Below are 20,354 nucleotides of genomic sequence, written 5' to 3'. Positions count from 1 at the left end.
CGTTTGCATGCGGGTACATGTAGGAGAGAAGGGGCAACACTGAAGACACCACCCAACTCTGTAGGGGAAGGGAGGCGGTACAAGTGTATGCGAAGGAGAGTGAGGAGAGTGTATGTTAGGGTGTGTGTGCTGAGGGAGGGGGGAAGGGGCTGAGGGAGAGAGAGAGAAAGAGAAACAGAGAGAGAGAGAGAGAGAGAGAGAGAGAGAGAGAGAGAGAGAGAGAGATGCTCGTTTCAGTACCGCGGACAGTTCCCGGTAATGCAGCCAACAGTGGTTCGGTCCTTTCTACTGCTTTAAAGAAAGAAAAAGAAATCCAAACGGAGGTTTTAACACCTCTTCAGGACATAAAAAAAGAAAAGAAAAAGAGTCGTATATGGGTTTTATTGTGTGTGTGTTTTTTTAATGAATAGGAGGGTACTTTAAATCAGCGCGCACCAGGCGACATGTCTGGATGTTGTGACAAGCTACAGACAAAATGATTAGAGGACTGTGTTTGCAATCTCTGCGAGGTTTCTCGTCACTGAAAGGCTTTTTTCCTCCTCCTGTCAGTCTCTACAACCTTCAAAATCGTCTGCTCTTGAAAGGAAGTTAAAGAAAAAAAACAACAAAACAAAAAGAGAAAAGTGACAGCGTCGCATTTGCACCTTTTTCATTTCTGGCTAGATTCTAAAATAAGTTGTTCGACTTTTTTTCTGGTTACGTGCGTTTGTGGAAAAGGACATATTCCTATTGGATGTTACTTTCAAAAACTAAAAAGGCAAGCAAGGCAAGTGCTTCCCCCCCTCCATCCGGTCAAATAGCCTTCTTCCAGCACTCACTGGTTTTCCATGTAGGCTAATGCTCTTTTCCCAGAGGCGAAGGGAGTCCCACAACCACTAATGCAGTCAGCTTTTTGATGCGCCAGAATACACTCATCCTCTCTTACAACGACGATTCTTTACTCCATTCAAGTTGCTCTTTTCAGTTTTGCCGTCGAGACTACGAAGTGACATCTTCCTCTCCATTTTCGACAACTGTTAAAGACTGGTAGGTGATAATGGCAATGCAGCCATGAAAAATGCTCATTCGGATCGCTGTGAGATGAAGTTGGAGGTCCTGCGTCAAAATAACAGGGGGCTCAGCTCGGGCAACTTTTGACACGGACCCATCGCTTTTTTCTTTCTTTCTTTCTTTTTTGAGACTTGTGGTTGAAAGAGGTGTGTAGCCTGCTTGGAGCTGTTCATGACGGAAACGATGGCGCTGAGTCTAAACTGCAGGACTAATCCCAAAGAGCAGGCATCAGTTCAGAACAGTTTCCCAGATGTTGTTGAATTAAACGTCGGGGGACAGGTTTATTACACGCGTCACTCAACTTTGGTAAGCACCCCGAATTCGCTGCTCGGTAAGTTATTTTCTTCTAAAAAAGACGCATCTAACGACTTAGCAAGAGACCCCAAGGGTCGATATTTCATTGACAGAGATGGCTTTTTATTCCGGTACGTGTTGGACTACCTCCGGGATAAGCAAGTTGTCCTCCCGGACCACTTCCCGGAAAAAGGGAGGCTCAGAAAAGAGGCTGAATACTTCCAGCTGCCCGACCTGGTGAAGCTGCTGACCCCTGAGGATATCAAGCAAAGCCCGGACGACTACTTCCACAGCGACTATGAAGATGGGTCCCAGGGTAGCGACCACCGGCAGTGCCCGCCACCCTCTCTCGTTCCCGCGGACAGAAAGAGCGGGTTCATCACTGTGGGGTATCGAGGGTCGTGCACCATGGGCCGTGAGAGTCAGAGTGACGCCAAGTTCAGGAGGGTACCTCGGATACTAATATGCGGCAGGGTAGCCCTTGCCAAAGAAGTGTTTGGGGAGACGCTGAACGAGAGCAGGGACCCGGACAGGACCCCGGATCGGTACACCTCCCGGTTTTACCTCAAGTTCAAGCACCTGGAGAGAGCTTTTGACATGCTGTCGGAGTGTGGTTTCCAAATGGTGGCCTGCAACTCGTCAGTCACAGCTTCGTTCGTCAACCAGCACACAGAGGACAAGATCTGGTCCAGCTACACAGAATACGTTTTCTACCGTAAGTCACAGTGGTGCTTTAGTGAACGAAAGGTCACCGTTTGCAGGCGTGCACGCACACGCAAACTTGGAACGCCGCTAGAAGGCGCACATGGGTTGTCAGCTGGCGTGAGGGGAATATCTAGCTCTGGGGATGGGTGGGCCTTCCTAGCTGTGGACTCTTTTGACTGGTGTGAGCGTGCCAGTCACTTTATAGTGGGTGGTGAGATCCGATTGTCTGTATGGCAGTGCTCTTACACCTGACTTCTGCCAGCAGATTTGCTCGTTGACCAGCAGCCTGGAAGATTTCCACGATAAAGAACCATTATATATAAATTCCTTGCATGGATTCCACATTTCTGTGCCCTGTAGGTAGCCTGGATCTTCCTCTTTAAATGCAAGCACAGCTGCAGAGTCAGGTTTGCATTCTCAGTTGAAGTTTGTGGAGCGAAACCCATTAGAGATCATTTCCTGTAATTGAGGTTAAGCAAAGGTTTTCCACTTCTCCCTGGAAGCAGTGAAAGCTTCGCAGCTAACACATGATTGACAGGCTAGTCTGTGTTCCGATTCTGGCGTGTTCAAATCTATTACAGCATGCTGCAGCCTTCAGTGGGCTCTTATATTTCAAACGATTTAACCAGATTTTAAACATTTCACAACCATCTGAGCCAAGGCAGTTGTGAGAGCAGTGATTCATCAATGCTTGCCATTTCTTATCATGGTACAATTTGCTATTCCACCTCCTCTCTGCTTTTATCCAGCCCATCTTTTCAACTTCTTGCATTCCCTCATAGCTTTTGCTACTGCTTTCCTTCCATTTTTCCATCTTTGCTGCTCAGTAGCTGCTGGCAGAGTGGTAGTAAAGAAGATGTCATCATGACTGTTATACTGGCTCTCATAAGATTTTACGAGGCAACAAAAACATCCATATTTTTTAATCTGAGAGTATATAATTGATGACAAATGTCATACTGATACTCTGGATGTGCTTAAGTTTTCAGTACCTGACTACTTAGATGGCAAAGCTTTTGTCACACAACCCCTGAAATGGTAGCAGGGGGGCATTTTTAAGAAACCAAGAACAATTCTGGAAATAAAAAGGCCTCAGATTTGATTTGACATAAGATAAAACCAAGTCACTCAACTACCTCACTGCATTTGATCAGGAATTATATCATAGCATTATGAGTACATGTAGACTATGGGATCCTATACTGCTCATAGTTACCATCCCGTTCAGTTTCTTAATGTGGAAACAATGTTTGGTTCATAGGTTTTTTGGAAAATGGCACATTTTTCTTTAAATTTTGCCACTGTACACCTAAACAGAGTGTTTTAAATAAAAAAATCAGTTTGTTGGTTATTGGATGGATATTTCAAAGGATTTTATTTCAGTCAAGGAGAAATAGTCCTGCAGTCATGCACTTCTGTGGTCTTTCTATGCACCAGATTGTTGATTTTGCCACTCTTAAAGTTTTTCCTATCTCCCTCATAGCTCTATTTGGGGTTTCCAGTTTAATGATGGCCTCCTTTATTTGCATTGACATCTCTGGGCATCTCATCTTGAGATGTCAGAGAAAAGCTGAAACTGCAAATTACAAGTTCAACGCTTGGAATCAACTCAACATGTTTTATATGCATAATTTTGCCATGAAATAATAAGGGAAGAGACCTCATTTGGCCATAAAACGTCTTGTCATTCAATTCAGATTACTTCTGAGCGTCTGAAAAGGACTATGTATAAAAATGGCTGCAAGTCCTAAAAAATGATTGCACTTCTTTTATGAAACTTTTTTGAGTTAAAGCTGAAAGTCTGCAGTTCAATCACATATTGACTATTTCAATTAAAACTGTGCTGGTCTATATGTGCAACTGAATGTATCAACAGTTTTATATTAAATTTAAGTCTTGTCACATAAGCAAGGTACAGAGGACAGCATCGTGAATATAGATGCAAATAAAACATTTTAAAGCTGACAGCAGTGTTGTGCCAGATATCGTCACGTAAAAAAATAAAGGAGAATATGTTTCAGTGTTGTCAAAAAAGGTTACAGTTCTAAAAAATAAGAGTTGTGACCCGACTTATCTCCCAGGTAACACTCGTAATGCTGCAATCTCTCGGTTTAGTATTTTGTGAATACGTGTTCATTTTGCCGATAATTACATTATATTCTATGCAGAGTTCTGACTGGCATCCTTTTTATCCCAGCAGAAAAAGAAAACAGTGCAAATCAGCTTGTCTGTTGCAGTTTTTAGCAGCAGCCATGTTCTAAATTCCTATTCCATCCTCATTCCCAAAACATTTGTAATTACATAGCAGACCGTTCTCCTACTTTAAAGAACTGCAATAAAGCATTGGACACTGTTTTATATTCATAAGATTTTGTATTTCAAAAGGTAGGCATCTAACCCAGTTTTTTAGCACCACTGGCTTTGTTGTCTCATCTCAATGCCCAATCCTCCAGATGTTTGGCAAGCGAAAAGAGTTTATGAGCTAATCTGCACAAATTTTTACATATAACATTACATTCTAAAACGCTTATTTTTTAACATGTTCATACAATAAAATAAGGCCTTTATTAAATATTACAATAATCTTTTTTTGTGCATCAACAAACTTGTCATTGCCCCCAAACTTATGGACCTGACTGTTTTGCCTTTGTCCAGAACTATGGAGAATTTTAAATCAAACATTCAAGGTGCGATTGAAATGCAGACGTTCATATTTAATTCAAGGGGTTTAACTAAAGTTTTGTTTTTAGTGTTTAGGGTTTATAGTAATTGGTACACATAGTCCAACATTTTCAGAGGCTTGAAAGTAACTGGACACACTAACATCTTTCAGAAATTTTTAAATGAGTGCCTGATGTTTAGAATCCAGGGACATAACAAGATACTGTGTTTTGTCCCTTGAGATGCTCTGCTAGGGCTTTACCATCAGCTGAGACTTGTTTGTGGGTCTTTGCACTTGGTTTTGTATTTACTAACTGAGAAACATGCTTTAATGGGTTGAGATCAGGTGACTGACTTGGCCATTGCATTGAGAAACCCTTGGGTTGCTTTTACAGTATGCTTTGGGTCATTATCCATTTGTACTGCAAAGTGCTGCGCTGTTAGTGTTGCAGCATTTGGCTGAATCTGAGGACAGTATAACACCGTACACTTCACAATTCATCCTTCTATTTGTATGAGGAGTCACTTTATCAACAAACACTAATGGCAGCCTGTTTGACATGAGCTTTCTTTCCTTTTAGTTTTTTCTCCTCACATAATTCATTCTGCTATTTTTAATCTTGTCTGATCTTGTAGGTTGTTTTAGATATTCTCGACAAAGTCTAATCTGGCCTTCCTGTTATCAATTCTTTTAAAAAAATATCAAATTGTTGATTTGGCCCCCCTCTGTGAAAGGTTTATTTGGGGCTTTCTTCCTAACAAATATTGTCCTCTCTTGTGTACGTGTGTCCTCATGTCACACACATAAAACTGCTTGTCATTCAATTCTAGTATCTTCTGCATGTTGTGTCACTTGTTGATTAATTTGGAATGGTAAGTGGACTGATTCTTATGTAGCACTTTTCTACTTTGCCTGAGCACTCAAAACGCTTTATGTAACTTACCCCATCCACAACAGCTTCTGCTGAAGTGCTTTCTATCTAACAGTTGCAAACATTCATACTCCTATGGATGCATCAGAGAACATCTTGTGGTTAGTATCTTGCCCAGGGATATTTGGCATGCACACTGGAACAGCCAGGGATGAAACCATCAACCTTCTGATTAGTAGATGACCTGCTCTACCTCCTGAGCTACAGTCACCTCAGAATCCAGTATAGTGGTGTAGAAAATTATATATTTGAAAAAATAAAATAAAATAAAAAAGGAAAAAAACAAGCAAACTGATGGACCTAACTGCATTTTTTTCCACCTCTGGGATGAGGGCCAGAGCCCCTGGTTTCAAAAAACACAGAGTCATGCATTCATCAGCGGCCTTGGGGAAAACCAATGCTAATCACATCAGTCAAATGAACGTGTGGTCCCAGAGCAAACTGGAGTAATTAAAAAAACAAAACAAAAACAAAAACAAAAGAAAACAAATGAACAATCAAACAGAAAAACGATTTGCAGAACTGTGTCCAGAGCTCTGCATTAAATGCCGGCATAAAGCACAATGACTCGAAGGCTCTTGGCTCTCATAACCTTCAGAAGTAGCACTAACAAGCTAAATAAAGTGGTGTTGAGGGCTGCTCAGATGAACACACACACACACAAACACACACACACACACACACACACACACACACACACACACACACACACACACACACACACACACACACACATACACACACACACATTGCTTATACAACATCTGTGGACTGCTGCTGCCTTTCCTTGCTTACTGACAAACAACAAATGCTTCCTGGCTTTGCTGACAAATGTTCAGCTTGTTAGAGGCCACATGCTCAAAGGAGAATGGCAGATGTGCTTTGGCCTGTACTTCACTTCACAGTAGATATGCACACAGGTAAGCATGGCATTACGGAGCTTGTATAATGCTGTGGAATCACTGCAGTCACTGACAGTCCCATGCTTATCTGCCTGTCACATTTTTGGCTCGCTCATCAACCCCCCTGTCTCCCCCCCCCCCACTACGCACGCACGCACACACACACACACACACACACACACACACACACACACACACACACACACACACACACACACACACACACTCTTCCGCTCCTTCATTGTCTGTCTTCGGTCTCTTTTCTTTTCATGTCACCTCATTTTGCTCTAGTCAGTCATACCCAACTCTTCTCTCTTGTCTCGGTTCCCACTGTCCCTCTCCTCAGCTTCATTTTGCTACATGCGCCGCAGGGGTAAGGAGCGCTGTGGCGGCACCAGTTGCCTTTATATGCCTCACTGAAGCGTCACGCCTTCTGTCTTGCTTCTTATTCACATCTTTGTCTGTGTGACTCTGTAATTGTTTATTTTATCTCCAGATTTCTCATTCCTCATTTGAGGTATTCTATCAGCCTTTTTAGTGTACACTACTGTTAAGTCTGTTAAGTTATGTGTGCCTACTTTTGCTTACTTGTCATCTTAGGCTGTTTATTTTTTATTATTCTTGTTTCACCTTAGTAATGACCCCTGCACTGAGCAAGTTCCATAAAAAAAGATTTTTCCCACAGTGTTCTGGAAAACAAAAGACAAGTCTGCTGTGTATTTAGCCCTTCCTTTAACCTCACTTAACATCTTTTGGATGAATGGCATCATCAGCTGCAGGTCTTACCAATTTCACTGCCTTACTAATGCTTATGTGGCTGAATGGCCCAAATCTCTGCAGCTAGGTTCAAAATGTTGTTAAAAGTATTCCCTGAAAAGTGGAAGTTGTTATGGCATGACACGGAGGCCTGTTGTTTTGTGATGAGCTCTGCAAAAAGCGCATTTGCTGTCGGTGCAATGTTCAGTTGTTTAAAGAGCTTTGGCCATGTAGGCAATCTACCTGACACATCTATGTTACCATTACCAGCTGTGAATCATTTCCCTTAGGCCTCCCAGTGGGTGGTGTACCAAAGCACCCTACAATTAGCTAGCTAGTGTTACCAAAAACCTAATTGCTTGTTTTAGTCAAATGAGTATCTTCAGGGAAAGCAGGCTAAACAAGACAATGCTGTGTCAAGGTTTTTTCTTCCGTTTTTTCCATGGATAAATCTTTGCACAGAAACAGTCTTGATTGTCAGCTATCTTGTTATTTTATATTTAGAACACACACAGAGGACAAAAAAACCCATACACAACAGAAATGACTGATCTTTAGACACATTTGGACAAACACTTGATCATGAAATCTCATATGTTTAGTATTTAGTATTAGTATTTATTTATTTATTGTCATTGTCAAGAACAATGAAATTGCGTTTGGGGCTTCCAAATCTGGTCTTTTAATGAAGCGTTTTAATGAAGGTTTTTGTCTAAAAGCCCTGACGTCGGAAACTAATATGTTCCCCTTTAGGAAAGATATGAAATACATTTTGCATATTTGTTCGCAGACAGCAGCTCTAACTTGTAAATTTCCATCAGATAAGCAGCAAAGCTGTCCTGAGCCATAACATTTACACCACCATACTTTAGGCCAAACAGAGCATTTCAGCATCTCCTGAAAAGTTCTGTTTGACCTGCACCAAACTGTACCAAAGTCTACTGTTGCTTTGGCAAGAAAAATAATTGTGCTGTTAAGATAGCTCAGACAGTAGATAGATACAGTGTGACACCAAAAATTACTAAAGTTATGTGCAGATCCTGTAATGGCATATTAGGGTTCTTGGAGACGTCTTTCTGCATCCTTGTCTTCCTGAGTTGAATTTGTTGGTGCTGAATGTAATGGCAGTTGCTTGAAATCTACACCACTTGTAGTTGATTTCCCTCAAGGTAACATAATTAATTCAAAATATTTCAAGAGCTCTTTGGATCCTGGCATCATGACACCACACACTTGAATCTCAAACATATTAATTAAGACATATTTCACCTGCCACTTCATAAACTGGTTCATATCGTTGACAGTTTAGAACTCCATCCACCCAATCATGCATCCATGCATCCAACCATTTTCTTCTTCTTATCCTGATCTAGATGTGCCGTTTCCCTGAGACCATCCCTTTGTGTATTTAAATCATGGCTATAAGTAGAAAAAGTGAATTGTATGAGTATGTCATTTGTATTAATCTGCACTATTTAAAAAAATGATTGGATATTTGTCCTGTAAAAACATGTTAAGGAAGCAAATCTATCGGCTGTACTTTTTCAGTGACTCCAGATGCTTTGCTTAGGGGCACTGCAACAGTGGATGAAAAGGTAACTTACCTTCTATTCCCAACATTGTCAGCCTTCACTCAGGGAAATTGTATTTTCTTGCCATAAGCTGAACCTCCTTTATCTCTTCCAATCCTCCGTTTGCTTGTTATCCATCACCCTGTATCCTCTTCTCCTCTAATTGTACCTATCAATCTCTTTCTGTTTCAGGCTATTCAAATTCTGAATAGTCTCTGAAGCCTTACAATGCAAAGTGTATTTAGCAATTTGTTGCATGGCTGAAGTGATTGATAATCATCTCTTGTGACAGTTACTTCAGTGAATTGCTAACGTTGACCACAGCAGAACCTTCAAGCAAAACATCTACCATGTGGCAAAAAAAGAAATATTTAAAGTCTTCAGAAAAAAATGATTTTGTTGGATCAGGATGTTTTTCCATCGAGGCTTTATTTTTACCTCCGCGGAACATGCCAGTGAGTGAATTATGTGTCATCACAAATGGCCACTTTCATGCGCCCATGTATGCTGGCGTGTGACACACTATGCCATTAGCTTTTTACGCACAGACGAGTAACTCCTTGTGTGGCAAATGTGATTTGGCAGGTGGCAGCAATTACGGTGTCTGTGCTTGTGTGTGTGTATGTGATAATGTGTGACCCATGTTGCACTACCTGAGGCATTTGCACACCCGTTGAGCCGCCAGCTAAAACCACCTGCACTCTACCGCTCTAACATACACGGAAAGACACACTCATCACCATGTGAAACTACATCATGCTAATCCTGCAAGCTTCTCCCAGACCAGTCAGTGATGACATTAGCAGCAGCGGCCCCCGTGCTGCAGGCCTGTAGGAAGTGATTAGCCGAGGAGCAGACAGGCCATGACAGCTCTGAGGAGAGTCTTGATAGAGACAGCTGCTACCCTGGCCTCAGCACCACAGGGGAGTCCACCACCACACACCTCAAGTTTGCGTTATTTAGAGTGAGACAGAATGGGAGAGGAAGCAGGTGGGGGGTACAGTTCAGTGCCTGAAAGAAGGGACAAATACAGATACGGACACTTTTCTTTTCTTCTTACAAATATTTCTGCTTGTATAACTGCTGCTGATACTGCTTGCTCTCGCTCTCTCTATCTACATACATATATATTACTTCAGAAAATTGCTGATTTGACCATTTTCACAAGAATGTTTTTATGTTTCTTAAGCTGCTTATCAGTGACCTATGAATCAAACAAAACATAAAAGACATAAAAAGGCACCAAGCTCAATTGAGAAAAGAACCAGCGTTGAGCACTTCGTTACTAGCAGCTTGTTGCAAACACACAAAATTTGCTCCATTTTTTTTCCTCTTTTGTCAAATCTACAAAAATGCCAAAGATAATACAGTTTGACAGGCATAAAATACCAACAAGCTGATTCCCAAAGTGCTATTAGCCAAGACCTTAACATATCTCAGCATGCACGGTGGGCAGAGTATCCTTAATGAGCTTCTGGAAACGGGACTATTGCAGGTCAAGCTGCAGAAATAAAAACAAGCAAAGCAAAATGTCATGTCTTTAGGAAATTGTAAAATAGGGAAAAAAAACCTGACATAGGACTGGGGAGATGCACCTGGTCATCTATACTGTTTGCTGAAATCTTATTGTGAAGCTGGCTTCAAGAAACCATTCTTAATATGAAGGGAAGCAGGCAGAAAAGAGTGAAGTATGCTAAATTACACAAGAATGGGACTGAAAATCAGTGGCAACAGGTCAACTGTTTAAAGTCAAATGTTCAAATTCTCATCAATATGTACAGAGCATGTCACAGGAGAGGTACAACAGTGAGTGTCAACATTCATCGGTAAAACAAGGTAGAGGCTCTATCATGGTTTTGGGCTGTATCTCAGCCAGTGGTGTTGGGAATCTTGTCAAAACCGATGGATATGGAGTTTGATCCACCTTGCAATACCATCTGGAAAGTTAGACCTGTAAGTCTCAGTTTTTGATAATGAATTTCAACACATCTTTGCAAGTTTTAATAAATTGCTCTATTTCCCATTATCTTAGCAAGATATAAAGAAAAGGGGGGTTTCTCAAGGCTCAGTATATGTAGACAGACTGTCTTATACCTGGGAACTGGCTATTCTAACTGCTACAGCTGTGTGTTTTTTTTCTTTTTTAAAGCTGTCTCAGTTAAAGCCTCAATAGAGCTCCAAGAGGGAGAGAAGGAAAAAAAATGACAAGATAAGAAAGAAAAGAGTTACTTAAAGGTAAACTCTAAAAGTAGTCTAGGGCAAACAAAAAATGAACTAAATTTTCACTTTTGAAATAGAGTTTACTCACCTTTTGAAAGTGATAGAAAATACGTTATGGGATATGTTATAGATAGATGTCTTAAAAAGTAACCCAATCCTGAAACTGTGTATTGTTTTGCATTTATTTAGCCAGTTTCTAATCAATTTGGCACATATAAAAGCAAGAGGGCAATAAGGAAACAAGGAAAGGCCAAGTAGATCATATAGAAAGAAGTACTTGTTTGCATAGCCTCATTTTGAACTTCTCCCTTAGATGTTTGGTGTAGCTAGAGTAACTTTCCATGATCCCCTCCCACTGGAGAATATGGGGAATTACCAAGCTCGGAGACAAAGAAAGAGGAAGAAATACACAAACAAAACAAAGTAACAGTGGAGCATCAACAACAAGCTTTCCTAAGTCCTCGGTGACTCCCTACTCTCTTAGCCGTCTATCAGTCCATTTTCTTTTCCTCTGTGACTCCTGGCACTCTATTCTCTCTGCGGCGGTGGCACAGCTGATATAATGCTGATGCTCTTTCCCGTTGTGTTGAAATAAGTGCACTGTGGTGCGACGAGGTGTGGAGCGTTGCCATAATGACAGAAACTGCAGCTGGAGAGCCTCTTCACAAACTCAACCCACCAGCTGGCTCCTGCAATGCATCAATGCTTTAATAACCCTGCTATGTGCCATTCCAGATTGGCTGTAAATGCAATGTAAAGGGTATACAGCAAGTATAAAACAGCAAAAGTAAGAGGGAGTCTATGACGATGTTTTTTTGCTGCTGGTTCGGTCAATATTGTTTGGAGATTGATAAAACTAACAGCTTTAGAATCAGCGCAAAAAGGGTGTAAACACAAAGCGCGGACCCGCCGAAACATCAGAATCAGCGAGCTGTCAGCTTTCAGCCTCGACCGTGTCCGTGCCGTCGGGTGAGAAAGGCGACATCTCACTGATTCTGATCTGCAGGTCCGTGCTTTGCGTTTACGTCTTTGTGCAGAAGCCGTGTACCTGCTCTCATTTACTGTTTTAAATGTTTGGTGGTTGTCAAAATTTTGTGACGTTCCACCTGAGATTCTGGAATTTTGGGCAAAATACATTTATATAAAAAAATCGATTCAGGATTTTAATGAATCGATATCACGTTATCCAAGCCAGAATCGATTGTAATCAATGAATCGATTATCAAAACCCACCACTATTTTCTAGCTAGGCAGCAAACCATCCACTACAGCTGTTTCTGCCTCTGAAAGCAGACCAACAGTCGCGATCCTGATCTTCGAGGATGCTGACGAGCTGCCAGTTCAGTCAGTCTAGAAGTATTCAGCGTTCTGCAAGTTCAACTAAAACAGGTGCTAAGATTGATATGAATACATCGATTGCAGCTTTATGGCTAGGAAATGTGCATCTATTGGTGACTGTGGATAGAAGAAGTATAAGGATACAATGAGATGGATGCTAATCTCTGAAACTGCTCTTAGTGGATCATGTTTGTCATTAAATGATAGTTTTATTCTTACACTTCCCTCTAATCCCCCCTTTACGGATTCCCTTTAAGTTGTTGTTTTGAAACAGTCATGTTATTGATCTTGTCAATTTTTTGCCTTTAAGTTCCTTGAATTTTAAAAAAACTTAAAGAAGTTTCTTTATTCAGAGAAAACCTCAAGAATCAGACGATCCCATTTGAGCAAGCATTTGGCTATGGTGGGAAGGAAAAACCCCCTTTAACAGGAAGAAACCTCTAAGCAGAACGAGGCACAGAAAGGGATGTGAGAAAGGGGGCAGCCATCTGCTGTAACTAGTTGGGGTGATGGAAGTGAGACAAAAGACACACTGTGGAAGAAAGCCAAAGATTAATGATAACTAATGATTAAAAGCAGAGTGAAGTAGAAACACTCAGTGCATCCTAGGAAGCCCATATCAGACAAGATCTATTGCAGGTAATCTGAGCCACCACTAACTATATGTTTTATTAAAAAGGAAAGTTTCTGGCCTAATCTTAAAACTGAAGAGGGTGTCTATCTTCTAAATACAGACTTGGAGCTGGTTCCTCATAGGAGGCATCTAGAAGGCTGCAGACTCTGCTTCTCATTCTACTTTTAAATATCCTTGGAACCACAAGTAAGCTATCAGTCTAAGAGCAAAGAGCTCTATTTGTGTGATATGGTACAATGAGGTATTTAAGATGGGGCCTGATTATTATTGATTAATTATTGATGGATTTAAACAAACATTTACCTTCATAAGTTGGAGTTAAATGAAGGGGGTTGTAATGTGGCACTTTCTGAGTCCCGTCCAAGGTGCTTCATCTTTTTAATTCATCAGCACCTGCATTCAGCTCCATCAGGAAGAAAACTTCACAAAGAAACCTCACAGTTTGATCATGTTTGGAACCATTTCTTATTCTGTTGTGCCTCATTAGAATCACACATTGTCGCTCACACAGCAGTGGTCCACATCCCGTTTGAGCATATGGTCATACCCTTGTAATTTCATTCCTCGGTGCTTTATATCTTCCTGGGGCAGAATGACAGTGCCATTTCATTTAGAAGCAGCAACGAAGTCTTTATGTGTATTAAGATAGCTAGAGGCACTGGTGTAGTAACTCCAGAGGAAATTATCTCTGGCAGAAATTGCAAAGGTAACTTGTGATACCAGCCGAATGTGTCTTGGTCTTAGAAAAGGCTTTGTTTCAAATTTCCTTCCTTTACCACTGAGAGAAAAGATGCAAATAATTGTCAAATGTCGTTATCCTGAATGTGCTAGAGCCCAAAAGAGGAGAAATAATTAATCTCAAGCCATTACAGTTACATCTTAAACAGATACCTGAAACCATAAGTCATGGAGCTTCCAGAGAAGAGTGTCTGGGCACTTTTACAGTTGTGAATGTCTTAAAGGAGTATATACTATATTTAAGCAGTTAAACACTTTTAGCAGGCAGTACCACTGTTAAGGATTATTCCAAACTTCTACACTGTGTCTCATTAGTAATCCCTCTTTGTCATGTCAGGGTACTCAGCTGCTTGCTAGAGCATACTGTCATCGCCATTTCATTCCTAAGTATCTGTGAAGCTCCCTGTCCATTAAAACACACACACATGCTGTAAGCATATGCATGGCATGCATGCACACATGATCCCTCCTCCCCTCGCACACGCTCGAAGGTTAACTTTATATAAACAGCTCACAGATGAAAAATGGCTCTCATTAGAGAAAAGATTATAAATCAGACCGCTCACTTAAACACACTTAGTGTATCAACAGATACCGGCAATCTTTTCACTGTTGTGTAGCGTACCTACTGCCTATTAATTTCAGCCAGAATGAATTTTGTGCAATGCTTCATTACAAAGTAACACCTACCATGCACACAAATTATTAGACATACCATGCTGAACCTTAAGCCACCTCATCGCCTAACATTTCTGCTGTAATCTGTTTTCTTTGCTTTCATCTGTAGCTCCCTTTTAAGACTGAGGGGGATTTACAGGGTAAATATATCACACTGAGATCAGAGTTCATACCTGAACACAGTTGCACCTCTCTCTCTCTTCTCTAGAAAGCAGAACTTTCAGCTTGTTTACATGCACATGCCTTCATAGGCTGCAGCCTATTTGTCTCATCTGTGTGGGACCTAACTAGAACTAACATGTATACATTCGTATATATATATATCTATCTATATATATATATAGATATATATATATATATATATATAACCCCGACTTACGAAATTAATTCGTTCCCGAGGGTCTTTTATAAGTCGAAAATCGTCGAAGTCGAAGCACCCATCGCGCCTTTTGAGTGAAGCGATGCTGAACAATAGGCTAATTGATAACTAGAATAACAATACGTCATTCAAGTGGAACAGCAAAGCGCAATTACGAAAGCCAAGGGGTTGTCACATGATTCGGAAGGCTTTGTGGGCATTGTGGGCTCGGCCAATCAGAGCCAGTGGATTTTGTAACATGGGCATTTTGCCGTAACACGGGCAACAATATTGCCGTTCAGTGCGTTCGTAACTTGAATTTTTCGTTTAATGCGGTATTCTTAAGTCGGGCTTCCACTGTATATGTGTGAATAAAAACAAAAAGACCACTGAATAATCACTTCTTGGGTTTTTGGTTAGCTTTGCTTGATCAAAGTCGAGTGAAAATGAACAGGTGTTTTTCGACTGATAGTTAGGAGGATTTTTAGAAAACCAAAGCGTCCACTGTAATCCCATCTAGCCCACAGTCTTGTTTACTATTCATGCTATAATGAATTACTGAGAGCTGTTCACAGTAGACTGCCCAGTCCGTGGCAGTCCAAAACAGGTCCCTGGCTGTTTGTTTGAAAAAGTAATGGTTTGCTACTGAGAGCCCTATGTACACATACAACCTGTGTAATGGTCTCCTAACTGCACAAGCCAGTATTACCTGTGTGTAGAAGATGATTTGCTGTCTGTGAACCTGTGTGATTATGGTCTGCAGACAGGAGGTCTGTTGATAAATTGGTTTTGTGGGACAACAGCAACCGCATCAAAGTGCAAACATCCCACAGCACATATGCACAAATGCATGCAAGTACACACTCGCACAGACTATATAGATAAGATCAGACAGCATTCTGGCCCAGAGACACATTGTTTACTACTAGATTAACCTGGCCAAAGCTTTAGAGGGATTAGTAAGCAGTGTGCGCCTTTACAAAAGTCAACACAACCAAGGCACCAACGCTAACAAAAGTCCAATCTGCAGACCTGTCTTTGTGTCTGCATGCAAGTGCCAGCCATACCAGGGACTGATATGATCTCAGGACTGCAGCAGGCTCATTTGTACATGAACATGCTTGTGTGTGCTGGGATGAGAAACAAGCAAATGGAGCAAGACAATTATCTACATCCATCACTTCAGAAACTCATTTAGTCAATTAAAACTGTTACAGGCTGACATTTAGGTGCAATGATCCCATTTTAATAATTAAGACTGTCATGCACACACACACAAACACGCGCACACACAGAAATACACATACACACGCACACACTAAGCTGTTAAAATGGTAGGATCAGAGCAATAATGGAGTTGTCTCATAATATAATGACATGTCCTTGTTGAAGCGCAAATCTCATTCATCCTGATTAGGAGTGTGTGTGTGTTATATTTTCTTGTGAGTGTGTGTGTGTGTGTGTGTGTGTGAGGTGTAACAGGGGACACTAGCCTTTTCAGAGTTCACTCCCCTGTTTTCGTGTGACACTCGAAAACAAATGTCACTCTGCCTTCTGTTATCAGACATCATTCGCCCTTTGCAGACGCTCTTCTTTGTTCTACTTCTTAACTTCACCAAGCCTCACTTCTCTTTCACGGATGAATACACGATGAATACGTGATCAGCTATGCTTTGTTTCTTTTTTCAGCTAAAAAACATTGTGCGGCTGGAGAGATGTGCCACAATGCTCAAACCAACCAATCAAAATTAGACTCAAAAACAGACAAACGCTAAAGAAAAATATTTATATGAAATTGGCAACCATTAATCCAAAAATGAATATTTAAAATAACTATTCAATTTACTTTTGAACTTACAATCTCTTTAAAAATGTTTTGTTTTTTATCGTGTGTGTGATTTTGGGTAGTATGCTAGTGTTAATACCTTCTCAAGGCCTTTGGAGGACTTTGCCTTGTTTGGATTTTTGATTTCCAGCTCCTGTTTACTGGTCAGGTGGTTTGTGTTCTCACTGTAACACTTAGGGCATCGTAATTCTGTGCTGTTAAGCACACCACATGGGCCATCTGGATATTTGTTAATAAAGTTTTCAGTGCAACAGAATATTCTATGTATATTATATAAGCAACTCTTTTGATGATTAAATTACAAAAAAATGCATTTGTAATCAGTTACAGCTACCGAGATGGGATACATCCAAAAATATTCTAATTACCTCTTATAAAAAAATGTGTACAATATTTGTAGACTAAACCAGTCATCTTGTTGCACTGCATGCTTTTGTTCTGCAGGAATACCTTCATTTATATTTGCGGACAACGTGGGTTAGCAAAGTTACTATAATGAACTTGAATGCAACACCATGAAGAGGGGGATTCATTCACATTAGCACAGTTCAATTCATTTTGTAGTAAGCACAAAATGTAGCACTGTTTTTGACAAGTTCTTTTCTATTTTCCTTTTTCAAAATTTCAACCACTTTTTGTCTGCCAGTCCAATCGCTTTGCAACCAGTGAACGAGGCCAGGCTGCCGGCACTGTCGTTCCTTGGAATTCATTAACGTTTTCCCTTTTCAAATCGGTCCGATGTGGACTGTGATGAAAATGTAGTCCACATTAAAATGCTTGCTCATTACATTCAAAACTGCGTAACTAGTAATCTGTGATGTACAGCTACATGCAATGCCCTCCTTCCAAACACTGATAACTTGAACTAAATACATTTTTTAAAAAGGGGAAGCAAAACAGAAAAAGGGACAGCAGAGAAACAAACACATGATGGCTAATCAGAGCACAGCTAACTTTCCAGTAATGGTTTCAGTATATGTCTGCTGCATTACAAAGTTTTCTGTTTTTAGCAGTTTTACAGCTAACGTTATTGCAAACTATCAATGGATGCTTAGATATGGCTCAGTGGCAACACAGAAATATGCTTTGGAATGAAATCTACAAGTGGGCGTTGAGCATATAGGGCACAAGCATATTTTTCTCTGTTTTTTGTTTGTCTTCTCAGGTCTCACCTTCCTCTTCCATATTTCCTGCTGCTTTAAGGATTTGATTCTGAGCCAGTCATACAGATCAGATAGGTTTCAGTTTTCTCCCGAGCATTTAAAACATTGTGGTGTTGTGGTGAGAGCACAGCCTCCTCTCTTCCGTAAACAATCTGCAACTGCTTGTTTTACTGATTCCAAACATTAGACCTGAAGTGAACAGAGTGATATAGCTGCCAGTGTTGCAGCTGCCGACAGATGTTTTTTTTTTAAATTCAGGGTTGAGCTTCTGTCTCATTGTGTAGTCATTTCGCTTATTAGCCTTCGTCTCTCTATTTCCCTCCCTGCATTTCCCCCACCCACGATGGGAGTGTTTGGTAGGTGCTTGAGACCTTTGTTGTTTGCTGACTATATTCCCGTCTGTATTTGCTTCTCCTTAGCCCCCTTCATCCTGCAAGAAATGGGTTTAGCTGTGATTTCATCCTCTCTTTCTGGAAGAATTGCTGCCATTTCTTTCTATTCTCTGTCCTTATCATTATTGCTCTTTGCTTCACTTTTTCGTTCCAAGTGCCCGAGGAATAAAATCAGGGGCAGAGAAAACAACAGTCCCGTTGGTCCTTTTCATTCTGCGGTGTTTTATTTTCTGCTCCTCTCCCACTGACTCAAGCTTTTTATTTCTTTATTTCTTCAGTAGATTCTCAAACCCTTTCTAATGCTTACTACCACCAAAGAAATATAGGTAGAGACTAACAACAACCAACAGGAATGACAATACAGTAGCCCAGTTACGTTAAGGATGAAAAGATGCACTTCTTGGTCTCTTGCGCCTCTTACATTAATCACATGTAGCATAAATACTAAAGAAAACTTTCAAAGGTCAGATCAAAAAGGGTGGGTAGGACTGAGTTGGTTGTAAGGGAGGCTGGGTCCATCTTCCTGCTCTCAATTGTGAGCAAGTGTTGCCCAGGTGTGTGAAGAGAAAGTCAAGGAAAAGGTCAAAGTTTTTAAGAAATCCATAGGCCTCTTTTGAAACTTTGTTTCAGTTGTTCCTGTTATACTATAGCTTGCATGCATACTAAGACACCGTCCACTGAAAAATGACATGAACACATGAAGTGATCTTACAATATGGTGATGTATAATGTGTGATCTCCAGGGCTCTATTACCCACAATTAGAGCATACTTCATGACAAAAAAAGCATTTGTCTGTTTCTTCTTGTTTCCGTCCTACAACTTCCCCCAGCTGACGCTCCTACTGAAAGCAATAATACAATCCTGAAAAAAATTGACCCCAGTCTGCCTTTTATCTTTAACTTTTCACATGGCAGAGGCAACAGTGACTTAAATCATGAATAGTGACGTTTAGATGATTTAGATCTTAAATCCACACAGAAACACACACACTGCTTACAGAACTGGTACGGGACAAGACCCATCTTGCATCTCAACAGATTCATCAGTTTAAATCAGTGCAGTTGAAGCAAACTATGCATGTAGTCCATATGCCCTTTTCCCCGCCCATGTCCTTCAGGTCTTCCTGGGTAATCCTGATGTGTTTCCAGGTCAGATGGGGGTATTTAATCCCGCTATAATTTTTTAGGTCTTCTATCAGGTGGATGTGCGCAGACGCTCACAGTCCAATCATAATGTGGCTTCAGCAGTCACCTCAAGGTGACACTCACATTAACAATTTAGTGTTTCCAATTAACTGCATGTCTTTGGACTGTTGGAGAAAGCCAGAGTACCCAGGGAGAACTCACGCAAAAAGGGGGAGAACATGCAAACTACACACAGAAAGACCCTGGCTTGATGGTGGAATTGAGTCTGATATTCATCTCTGACTGACGCTTGCATTTCGAAGCTGCATTTGCTCCTAGCACAACGCAACTGAATCTCTGAATATCTGTCTGGACTGTTGAGTTGCACTTTTGTTAATGTAGGCATCATGTTCTGATAGTTAAAAAAACAAGAGAGTGAGAAAGAAAATAATTCCCGTTATGCTGCATTTTTTAGACGTTTCTGTTGTCACGGTCCCTAAATCCATCCCTAAACTGCTTCAGTTCAACAAACATTTAATAATGAAAGCTTGATTGCTTACAAAGCACAAACACAAACAAGGGAGATGGGGGGGAAAACAAACAAAAGAAGACCATGAGCCAGCCACACAATAGAGTCCATCTTCTCCCCTAAACTAATATTAGTAAGATAAACTAATCAAACTAAAAAACTGCCAGTAACTCCCAACTCAGCTCGTAATTCATAAATAGAAACCGGAGAAGCAGCAGAAGGATACCAGTGCTGTTAGAGGTGATGGAGGGACTGAGGCGTCAACTGCTAACTGCATGCTCTGTCTTTTCTGGCTTTATATGTGTAGCACTGAGGCTTCTGCAGCCAATCAGAAGTACGGATAAATTAGAGGAGAGAGCAGGATGAGAGACAAGGAAGATAGAAACACAATGGAAGGGTAATAAATGTCTGTGCACAAGTATTTTAAAGCTCGGCGATGCTAAATCATTTTTTGCATTTTG

The 20,354-nt window shown here is 40.8% G+C and overlaps 1 protein-coding gene across 1 annotated transcript in view; it reads left to right on the top strand.

The window, feature by feature from the left end:
* Positions 1 to 222: 222 nt before the first annotated feature.
* kctd16b (potassium channel tetramerization domain containing 16b) overlaps positions 223 to 20,354 on the top strand; it is an 85,699-nt gene continuing 65,567 nt past the window's right edge. The window contains exon 1 of the mRNA XM_026181513.1: positions 223 to 2,059. Coding sequence (XP_026037298.1) covers positions 1,222 to 2,059 — 838 coding nt within the window. The 5' untranslated portion in view covers positions 223 to 1,221. The remainder of the gene's footprint in view (positions 2,060 to 20,354) is intronic.

Source organism: Astatotilapia calliptera, chromosome 10 (assembly GCF_900246225.1).
Source record: "Astatotilapia calliptera chromosome 10, fAstCal1.2, whole genome shotgun sequence".
Lineage (NCBI taxonomy): Eukaryota > Metazoa > Chordata > Actinopteri > Cichliformes > Cichlidae > Astatotilapia > Astatotilapia calliptera.
The sequence above is the reverse complement of the archived record's forward strand: the minus strand, read 5'-3'. Positions and strand labels throughout refer to the sequence as shown.